The sequence below is a fragment of the Gambusia affinis genome, linkage group LG11 (genome assembly GCF_019740435.1).
Source record: "Gambusia affinis linkage group LG11, SWU_Gaff_1.0, whole genome shotgun sequence".
Classification (NCBI taxonomy): Eukaryota; Metazoa; Chordata; class Actinopteri; order Cyprinodontiformes; family Poeciliidae; genus Gambusia; species Gambusia affinis.
The window spans coordinates 6,879,354-6,890,996 of NC_057878.1; the positions used below are offsets into that span (position 1 = coordinate 6,879,354).

The 11,643-nt window shown below is 40.2% G+C and overlaps 1 protein-coding gene across 1 annotated transcript in view; it reads left to right on the forward strand.

Annotated features, from left to right (window-relative positions):
• The window catches only part of slc49a4 (solute carrier family 49 member 4), a 54,326-nt gene extending 43,049 nt beyond the window's left edge, over positions 1 to 11,277 (forward strand). The window contains exon 9 of the mRNA XM_044132805.1: positions 9,621 to 11,277. Within this exon, the coding sequence (XP_043988740.1) occupies positions 9,621 to 9,736 (116 nt within the window). The 3' untranslated portion in view covers positions 9,737 to 11,277. The remainder of the gene's footprint in view (positions 1 to 9,620) is intronic.
• The last annotated feature ends 366 nt before the right edge of the window (positions 11,278 to 11,643 follow it).

The window sequence follows — 11,643 nt, forward strand, 5'->3', positions numbered from 1 at the left end:
AACGTTTCGGCTGTTTTGCAGTTTTCTGGAAGTTTGTTCCAGATTTTTGGAGCATGAAAACTGAATGCTGCTTTTCCATCTTTTGGTTCTGGTTCTGCTGATGCAGAGTAAACTATAACAAGAAGACCTTGTAATTTTAATCAGCAGAAATTTTGAGGTATACGCACATTAACTTATTTTTTTTACTTAATTCATTTCGATTTTTGTTTTTGACTGTTCAGTGCATTTCATTGCAACTATTATGTTTTGCATAGTTTGTTATATATTTTCTGTCTTTTATTTATTCATGTTAAGGGTTGGAGATTTACATTTTCATTCAGGTTAATTAATTGCAGAAAACTTAAAGCATTTAATCTTATTTTATTTCACCAAAAGCAGAGGCTTCATGGTTGCCTCGGGAACGGGGAGTATGTGCAACCTTACTTATGTAAACACGCATATGCCACATGAACTCCTGTTTAAATGGGTAAATATTAGACATCCTGATGCACCTGGAAGGAAATGTTGTTTCTACTGAAAGGTACAAAAGCTTTGTTGCATTTCCCTCCTTTTGTATCTTTGAGCTGGCTGTAGAAGTCAGTTTATGTAACGGTTCGGGTAGGAATGGGACAGCTTGTCATCTGCATTTCTTCTGTCTTCCAGGCAAGAGAAACTAAAATTATGCCAATGATGTAAGCTGCTGTTGCTGTATGAATACTGGTGCAAACTCAGAACCATATTCTTCTCTGGCATGCTTGATTTATTTATTTTTCCTCCATATTTCCTTGTTTAAAGATACTAGAATCAGATTTACCTTTGATAAATCAGCCGTGATGTTCGATTAGAGGCTGTACCATCAGGGCGGCTTCACGTGTTGAGCAGCGGTATGAAGGGTTGCTGCGCCTGCGAGACGTTGTGCGGATTTATCTTTTGCCGCAACGGGAAGTGTTGAGGGACGACTTAATCAGAGTGAAAACGGTTTTGAAATCTGTGATCCACAAGACAGGTAGTGTTTTCTGATTTATTTGAAATGACCACATGCCAGTGCGAGGATGAATCACGGAAGAGTCAGAAATACATCGGGTGTGCATTGATCTACTGCAGCCTGACAGAAGAGCTGGACTTATAAAGTATACATGATGCTTCCTCTGCTCGGTATTTCTCTCTGCGCCTCTGAACGATTGACTACACGGTGTGGCTGAATGCAGGTCTCAGCACATCTAAGTATGTTGTGTGCATAGAAGTGTTTGTGCGTGTGTGTGTGTGTGTGTGTGTGTGTGTGTGTGAGACGGGGGAAGCTCAGGGATGTTTAAGACAGATCTCCACAATCCATGTGTCTGGAATTGAAAAGATCAGGCACATTAGAAAGAGGCTTTAGTTTCTCCCTTTCTTGCACTTGCAACCTTGAAGTTGATAAATAGATAATGATGGTTTCTTGTTTCTTGTTCCAGACTTCTCCTTGCTTCAGGCATGGTAAAGGAAGCGCAGAAATGGCTGCCCTGGTGGTGGATTGCTAGCTTCTTACTCGGATAGCGTCTCTGAATGTCTGCTCCCGCATCACCTTGTCTCAACAGGCATCGTGTGGTGCTTAGGGCTGTAAATTGACCCAACCCCTCTTGTTCTTGTTCTTATTCTTCACCACAATATGAATCCAAAAACAATAAATCAAATCTTTGGTCTGTCTTTTAGTTGCTCTCCACGTTGTGTAAAATGTTCCTGCTGAGCTCTGAAAAGAAAATGAAGACATGTCATTTTTTAATTTTCTAATTTCTACAATTTAATATAAGATTAGTTATGGACAACACTGACTGTCCTCTCCAGGAGACTGTCATTGCAAAACAGAGCGTCTTCAGTCGGAGACTTCTTCAAATTTGTTGTAATACAGATTGCTGTACTTCAGCAACAACTCTTTAATTAAATGAGTTGCAACACAATTTAATTTCCCTTTGGGGTCGATAAAGTATTTTCAAATTGAATTAGTGACCAACTGGTGGACGATTCAAAGATCTGATTCTCTTTTCTGATTAGAGGTTGCACCGTTTATGATGTTACGAAATGAGAACGATTTGTAGTTTTTACAATTTTCAGCATTAGTAAGCTGTTAAAAGTAAAATAAGGGTAATTGCAGAGATTTAACTGGAAACTGTGTCTTCTACAACATGTTGAGACATTCCCGTGATTCATTTGGGCTGCGAGAGAGTGAGAAAGAGCAAGACGTATTATAGCAAACTTGCTTTTTTCTTTTAGAGCCTTAGTATATTTGGAAGTGTTGGTAGCATTTTGGAAGTATCACTTGCGCTAATGAGTAATCTGTGCAAATAGAAAAGATCTCAAAGCCATTTTAAAATGTCGTCTCCCAAATCACCTTGTATTTGTTGTAAAAGCCTGTTTTTATAGATACTTTTGCTTCTGCTCTTAATATAAATAAGGCGGGAAATCTGGAAAAGATTTTGAATTCCTTTTGCTTATATCTTCTTACACTGTAGTTCTCCTAGAGAAATCCAGTTTGGCTGAATCAGTATCAGCAGGTCAAATCTTCTCATGAACCAGTTATCGATCAAAAACATCTAGTCGAGGCTCCTCTGCTACATAGTAATAATTGTCCAAGTCGTCTCTACATGCCCTAAATGAGTGATCAACAAGATGATGGTGAGTTTTTGCTGTATTACAGACCAGACCAAGGGTTAAAAGCAAGACTTAACAGCAAGAACGTTATTTAAACATGAGGCATTTATTTGAATCCAATCAGACGCAATGACTGGCAAAACGTTCGTGAAGCTCCACTGATGTACACCGTCATGGTTGTAGAATTGGGTCGTTTTCTCCAGATTGCTGCTGGTTTGGTGCAACATTGGTATGGACGCGCAACTGGACACTCTTGTTCTCAGAAGAATATTTCTTCTTGAAATATTTCAGAATATTTCAAAGAGCCGCTGACCCCCGAGCGTCTAGAACGATCACAGGGTTCGTTGCCATCGTCGACTAAACTTCCCATTTCCGAGGCATTGAAGAATGCCCCTCGCAGCCGGCCGCTGTTGCCGTCATTTGTCACTGTTGGGATGCCGGCCTCAGGGTGATGACAAGTGTTGGGTAAACACCGCCGGCAGTGTTCGCCGTACTGGCCAAAGGAAATCTGTTTTTGTATCATCCAGTCTCAGGTTAGAGGAGAGGAACTTTTGGATAGTAATCTGATTTCTTCACAAAATGTCACCCCATTGACCCTGAGCCTCACTGCTACTTCATTTCTTTCTGGTTTAAGGCACTAATCATTGGGGCTCTTCCTTATTTACATAACTTTTCATCAAAAAGGGTTTGATGAAAAGTCAAAAACCTTTACTTAATATGTATATAAAATAGTTATGTAAAGGCATCTAGGTAGCTTCTGATTTGTGGCAGTCATGTAGCCCCTGGCACAGACAAAAAGACGATTGACTGAAGTACTGTTAGGTTTTTAAGTCCTGAACTCGAGACGCACTGTAACCCACTGTAACAAGGGTTGTCTCTTCGTTTAAACAGTTGCAGCAGATGTAATGACTTTAGACACTTTAATACAAAAAAATATATTTTCTTTTTGTGTCCTAAAGACATATCACTGGTCAGACTAAATTTTAAAGTGTCAACATGCAGTCTGTTTGTTCTTTGGACTCTAAAACATTTTGTGATGCTACAGGCAGCCACAAAACTGTTTCTTTCAAGGTTTCTTGATAGGATTTTTATTTTTTATTTTTTACTCTGGCTGTGTTCTTGATGCTCTCCTATGAAAGTCGGATTTTGGCAGCTAAAACTTTCCCCCTCAGTCGATTTTCTCACCTGAGCTGTGGATCTTTCTTTTTTGATGCTTTCTAACAAACCCCTGAGGCATTTTCAGAACATCTGTGCTTACATAGAGATTAGATCACACACAAGTGGACTCTATTTACTAATTAAGTGACTTTTAAAGCAATTGGTTTCACTTTGTCTTTGTTACGTAAAACCCCATCATGGTTCATTGAGGTTGGTGCTTGTAACGTGACTGTTTAATGATCCAAACAGCTTATAGAGGGGTTTTATGCGACTTATATTTCCATTCTTATAAGACACATTTTGCTTTTAATTATACGTGCAAGTTGTCCAACTTTATATTGCCTTGTGACGAATAAATCCGGTTTTGTCCTTTAAAACAACATTCTGTTCTCCGCAAGAGATCACTCGTCCAGAAGAAAATTGGATTATCAAAATTCACTTTGGAAGTATTCTAGTGTGCGGTCTCATTAATACGATTTTATCCTCGCTGTGGTCTCATAATGGATGAGGCAGATAAGATTCAGACGGTGAATCGAATCAACTCTGCGTCAGCGTCACCTCTTCGAAACCCGGTAACCTCTCGCTGTTGAAAACTTAGCAAAACTGACCTTTTAAAGAAACAGAAACATTCCCCTTCTGTTTCCACCGCCGTGTTTTCCCTCTGGCTGCCCACTTCCTCGTTAAACAGTCAGAATGACGGCGCTGGGGAGGCGGTTATGAATTTACCCTCTTGTTCATTGTAATATCTGTTAGAGGTTGGTCGTGGATCAGTGAGCCTTGATAACGTTCAACTTCATTGTGTTTCGAATATTTAAAAGTTTCCTGAACTGCGTGACTCTCAAACATGAATGCATATATGTATATATTGTCGCTCTCTTCGATTCCATCTGCAGAGTGTTTGTGCCATTGAACACGGAGCACAGGGTGGAATACAAAGCAGCGGAGGGGCATTGTAGAACCAAAACTGCATGTGGAGGAAGAGGAAGATGAGATGAAACTTAAAGGGTGGCGTTGAGTTTTCCCCACAGAGCAGTGCGTTGTGGGTCAGACCTCCTACATGTTGGGGGGGGAAAGCGCATATTATTCAGCTCTGAGGAATAATTGCTGCTCTGCTATGACCAATTCCTTTTTGGTTTCTGCTAAACTTTGCATTCAGTTCTGAAATGAAATCGTCTTTAAAGCTCCCATAAACACTGTGGAGGTTTCCAGGGGGAAGAAAACCAACAAACTTTTTAATCATGGAGTCCAACAGCACCGAGACAGCGATGCTTTTATCACAAGGAAGTTATAAGTAGTATTCAGGAAGACTTTCTACACGCATCTCAATACGTCATTGAAAGGTTAACTTAAGTGTCAAATTGAATTACTACATGAAATGTGCTTTTTTTTGTGTGATCTAATTTATTTTGATACACTTGTAAGATGAAATTATTCTTTCTAAGTGATCTTGTTATCCACACCTAATTCATCTCAAGGTGTGAGATGATTTCCCTTCCAAAGCTTTCATACAAAAGGCCAATGGCATAAAGAAGTGAGCGTCATTAATCACATCCCCACTCTGACCTCAATTAAGGCTCATAAAAGCCATAAGATGGCCGCCGACGCCCGTTCCCGTGCCGATCTGAGGCACTGTTCTGCTGACACTGGCAGCAGTTATTATAGGCTGTTAATATGAGGGACTGTCGCCGCTCACACAGCTGCCCTCTGAATGTGATCCTGCAGATAAACCACGTCCTGAGATGATGTTCTTGCTCCTCGTCACGTGACTGACCTGTCACCAAGTAAGATAAATGCATATACTATCAGCTTATTTATTCACTTACTTTGTACTACACCACTTTTAATCAAACTTCATTTACTTAAAACAGAAAATGGAGAATTCTTCCTTATTCTGCGATTAAAAATAAAACAACAGCAGATTGGCCATTACGGTTATTGCTGTGCTCACCAATTAATTCGACACTTTGATTTTACAACATTTTACAAAGACTTGGATAACAATCTACAATAATTGCCCTACATAGCCCTTGAGCCGACAGCTTCCAGTAGTACAAACTAGCATTGCAAATTGGTGTCACTAAAAAGCAAAAAATTAATAGTTGAAAACATTTTATGTGGCCCAGTTCCTTTTGTTTTATTCTCTAGTGGTCATTAACCAAACTTCCTTCACTGTCTTCTCCAGATGGATTAGTTTGTTTTTACTTTGTCCTTCTTATAGGGTATCTATCTACCTGCCTGTCGACTTGTCTTTATATAAAACAATCCGTGTTTCTGTCAATCTCATCCTGCTTATTGTCAAATTTCATCTCCAAAAATGACTACAATATGTAACTCCAGTCTTCCCTGCTTGAATCCCTATTTCAAGTTTAGCATAATAAAAACCATGTTAACTTTGTTTTATGCTGGCTGAAGAATGTCAGAGATGTGAGGTTCAGCTGGGGTTCATGTATTTAAGTAGAGATTTTTAGACTTTCATGAGGTTTCAATCTCTCCTGGTGTTAGCATCTGTGATTGGTTGCTTTGTCGTCTCTTTCCTCACAAAATGAGCAATCGTTGACTTAATGAAATTGTTCAGAATAAAAATGATTGTCACTTTGTTTGTAAGTCCCTATCGCTCCCTCCTCCCCTGTTCCGTTTGTTAGGTATTCCAGCTGAGTTTCTTCCAGACTTTCTGACAACTCTGTCCTTAGAAATCAGAGATCTCGTAAATCTTTCAGCATCGCATTAGCATTCCTTTAATGCCGTTGCCTCTCCCCCCTGACAAACACGCCGAGTTTCTCCAACTTCAGACGCGTGAGCCTCAGACAAGAAAGGGAGAGAGTTTGCGACGGAGAACGCTCATCAGATAAATACACTCCATTAACCTACCTCCATGCCCCGTCTCCTGCTGTCCAACTCACACAGTCCTGATTAATGAGGCCGCTTCTGGAGTCTTGACTTCTCTCAGCAGACACCTACATCCCAATCCCTCAACCCCTCTCCTTTTAAACCACATGCCTTTCATCTTCGTGCATCCTAGCCAATGTCCATTTTTTCATAGAAAAACGGTAGCATCAAGTGCGCGACAGGTTAAGCTAATAATTTCGAACCAACCAGGATTCAAAGTGGAGACCACACGTCTGTGTGCTCATAGACATGGAGACATGATTAACAACTGGATGCTGCCACTGATGGAAACCACAAAGAAAACGACGACAGGAAGTAGTTGGAGGATCACGGCGCAGCGTTCTTTTTAGTGATTTATCGCACAAACTTATTCACATCTGACTTTAATCATGTTTCTTATTTCATGGGAACATCGCTTTTGCAAAATTGCGTGTTCCTCGACATTAGTGAAATATTGACAAAATTCTCTGCACATTTATAATAAAAAAAAAAACCCCAGCTACTGACATTTACGGTTCTTTAAAAATAAAAGCACTGCCTCTTTGATTAATTCAGACGCTTACTGTTGAATTGTGTTAATGTCCACGTAGATTTTTTTTTTCTGTACATAGATTTCTTCTTTTTTTTTTTACTTTCTAAATAAAGCTGGTAAGAGTTTGTGTTAAATTTAAAAAATGAATGTTTGAATTAATAACCCTCTGCAGTTCTGTATTGCTTGCATTGGCTGAGAGACTGTGGCACGTAGTGCTGGCATGTGTCCCAGACCCCCCACTGTTTGTTTTGACCTGATTTTCCTATATTTAGTTTGGCCTGCTCTCTGGAGCAAAGCGCCACTGCCTCTCTACTGGCTGAGATTCCCTCGCCAAGCAGGTCAAGTTTACCAGACTTGATTTTTGTAGACAGTCAAATTCCATCTGACGGATGTTTATGTTTCATGTGTTTTAAACGGTCTTATCATTTAATTTTGATATAAGAGAAGCGCGTGTCTTAGATGTGTTAAGGTAATGTGGAATTAGGGGTTTGGTGGTGGTGTGAACTTCCCAACTTGTCCAACCAATTCCTGCATTAACGAAGACAGCGAGAGCAACTCCCCTGTGTCTAATGGAGCCTGAAAAAACCGAGGCAAGTAAAACGGCTCATTCTACACAACATTTAGGTTCAAGTGTAGGTCAGTGGAACGCCGCCAATACCATTGAATTATTCAGAATGATTGTTTAAGAGCAGCACAAGCTCATATTTACTTTATGGTATGTCAGAAATTCTCATTGATTATATGTTAGCCCTGTTCATAAATCACTTTGCATCTGACCAACTCATTTGGGTTCAATATATATGTTGATGACTCTTTCTAAAGGTGGATATATCAATATATTGTGGCGTATTGCTCAGGATTTATGTACGGCTTAACTTAGGCATGCTTCTATTTGTGATGCGTTGGTAGACTGCGTCTGCAGACCTGCAGTTCATTCGGAAACGATTCACAGAGCTTCACTTTGTCCACATTTTGCATCGGTGCAGCTATGTTTCAAAATTACAGCTGCTAAATGAAATGGTAAAACTAAGAGTCTGTGACCTTTACGACCCAGAGACATTTTTTACCCTCTGATAAGTAAATAAAACTTACTTAGAGCCACAAAAGTTACTTGAGTTAAAAAAGATAACTTATAATTTCTGATAACTATTAATTACAGGATTTTTTTTATATATATATATATATTAAGAATGAGCATTTCGCTTAAACTTTTACATAAAAAAGATGAATGCTATTTCTCTATGAGATGTCAATATTTGTAAGACAAAAAAATTAAAGACAGTTTTCAACATTACAAATACTGTTAGTCCCATTCTGTTGGGGATATTCAATGTAAATATTCAATAAAAAGGATAAAAACAACTTTTGTTATTGTGTCTATTAGTGACAGAGGGGGCATGGGCGAGGACTCTTCCTCCATCATGTCCGCCCAGCTCTTAGAGGCTCGTGGTTGATGGTTTTCACCTGCCTCAGCAGCTGAAGGTGATGAGAGGCATGGGTCCTGGCTGTTAGCTACAGCTACTCTAAGCCGCCTTTCCAGGATTTTTTCTGGCATCGACGAGCAGTGCTGGCACTCCTGAGGGTCAGCCAGCGACGCCTGAGCGTGTTTAGCGCCCATACAAGCGATGCACATAGGGTGTGGGTCCCTGCCCAAAATAGAGACCCCGCATGATACAGCCTCTTTAACCGTCGGTTCCGACCCTTTGGTGGGGGTTCTATAATAAAAGCTTATTATAGATCATCTTAACACGTTAGCTATAAAGCTGAAGATAAAGTCCTCTTGCCGCGACAAGTTAGCTGAACTTTACCAACTGTGCTATGCTAGCGATGTACCGCTATGCAGCCACCAAGCCCGTTAGCTTAACCAACACAAACATTAGTAAATCCGTTAATTAAAACAAAGTAGCTGTAAAAGCAGCCTGCCTGTACGGGATAGCTGCTTCAAATGACTGCTGGGTAAGTGCTTCGAGAGAAGCCTTTTTTTCACAGTCCAGGCCCGTCCTGGTACTGCGTTCAGCGGCGTTTTCTTTTACGGAACGCCTACGAACGGTTAAGCAGAGCCAAGCTAGCCTGAACGTGCTGAGGGAGCTTTGCTGTAGTTCTTCACACGGGAAGAAAGCGAGAATGAGTTGAGAGGGGTAGGTTGGCCTGATATTGGATGGTGGGTGGAGCCACGGTCATGGCTCCACCTGTCTGTCACGGACAGACATGATGTCATTGGAGCTTCTGTGGTTGGGTCACACTGAGGCGATTCCCATAGTGAAACACCGAACGAAGTTAAACAAAGAACTGCCTCTAACACCTATTTTAGCATGTTTGTTGATTCTTTATCATTTTAGCCAATGTTTCGGCTCCAGAGCCTCAGGTTGGAGACCCTAGCTCTAAACTTTTACTAAAAACCTTGTGTCTAAACTTTTGTCTTTTTTTTTGTCTCACATAGACTTGTCGTGGCTGAACTGGTGCGTAACCGGCTCGTGTCTATTCAGCCTCGTCCTCGTCCTTTTCTTCAGGGAGTCCTACGATCGCCTCTACCTGGACGTCTTCGTCTCCGTGTGACGCTTACGAGGAGAAAAGAAAGAAAGAAAAAAAAAACCCGAAGAAAGTTGAGGCTATTTAAACACCTACTCTTGCACAGTAAAGAGGAGAAAAGGGACATGGAGAGCAAGTTTGTGAGATGTAAAATTTTAGGACGTAAATGTATATATGTATACCTGTAAAGCAGCGGTGTGGGTGATGCACGTTTCCGCCATACGGATGGCGTCGTTGTTTACATCTTAGAAGTAGTTAACCCAAGCTTTGATGACGGTTCGACCTGTTTTTAACGGTTTCCTCTGTTTGTCCGTGAATGAATTGAGGTGGACCCACCTGAAAGAACAGTTTGCCCCTTCACAGATAGTCTGAGATGGCAAGTCACCGGAAGCTTCCGCTCACCTCATCTCAAAAGTAACCGGAAAACTCTCCTCGAAGTTTACAAAAGGGACGTCAAACAGAGTCCAACTCAACACTGACCGACTTTCATGCACACTGCAGTAAGGACCAGTCCCTTCAGGAATTAAACTGGGACCTCCTTGTGTTTTAGTGCTGGCCATGACTCACCGGGAGGCTTAACTGACCCTACAGCGTTAAGCGACCTGTGATATCGCCTGTCAGCAAAAAGGCGAGGCACTTGAATTGTGTTTTATCGCCCTCTCAAAATGAATATTATGCAAAAAAAAAAGAAAGAAAGAGGGATGCAGTCGGATCGACAGCTGGACGCCAGCCAAAGATGCGGACTTGCGACCGGACTCACCGGCGCGCTTCTTGTTTGGATGAGAAGCGCGTGACGGAGTTTTTTTTCCTCAGCCCATTTACAACTAATTATGTCTATAATTTTAACTTGTTTTGTTTAATTTGTTTTGTACAGCTTATTTTTTTTAATCATCCACCTTTCTTCCTAAGCGGTGTGCCAGTATTTATTGAAACAAAAAGAATGTCTCAACACTAACAACTAACCAGAAACATGAAGTTTGATGACAGACCATTTTTTTTGTGTATATATATATATATATATATATATATATAGCGTACGAACAATTTTTTTTGTTCAAAGCACCAGCAGAGTCTTTTGCAGCAACTGACTTGAGAAAAAAAACGCAAAGTAGCTCATCTCATGGATTTGCTGCTTGATAAAAACAATAAAAGCATCTCCATATTAAAGTGAATCTCTGCTGCAGAGGGAAAAAAATAAGTTTTGTATAGCATGCTTTTTTTTTTTTTTTCAGAAACTATAGGAAGTATTTTTTATTTTTTCCTCTGGAGATAAAGAAGGCTGCGTAATTTGTTCCTGGTGCTGTTTTTTTCCTCTCACCTTGTAAAGAAAAGGTTCTCTTTCACCTACAGACGTGTTGCCTTAATTATCCAGTGCAGTGCATTCAACCCCCCTCCTTCTGTCCACACTGTGAATATTTTATCTCCGGATTATGTCAAAGGTCATTTTCTGTTTTGTTTCTTTTTACACTATCCTAGGACTTGTTTATTACTTTGTGTTCCTGTGGGTAAAACATGCGCAACTGTCACAAATGTTCAGCACCTTATTAAAGTGATGATTTTACAAATTACAGCGCACATTTTTGTCTATTATTATGGTTTGCCTTTGTTCTAGTCTTATCTATTTTATGTCATAGATTTAAAATGACTCTAAACAAGTATACGTCAGTATGGTTATCAAATAATGTTCCAAGAGTTTACACGCAATCTATTTTCCAAACATGGAAAATGTTTGGAACAACAGTTTGTTTACAAAAGCAGCTTATTAACTGTGGAGGAGTTGAGGGGGTCCGCAACTCGCTGTCAGAATAGCAATTAATCTGGGCTTCGAAAAATGAAAAGGGGAAAAAAAGCCAAAAGAAATCCCATGAAGTTTGGTAAAAAAAAACAAAAAAAAAAAACAACGTGTAGACAGAAAACGAGTGAAAAAAGGTTCT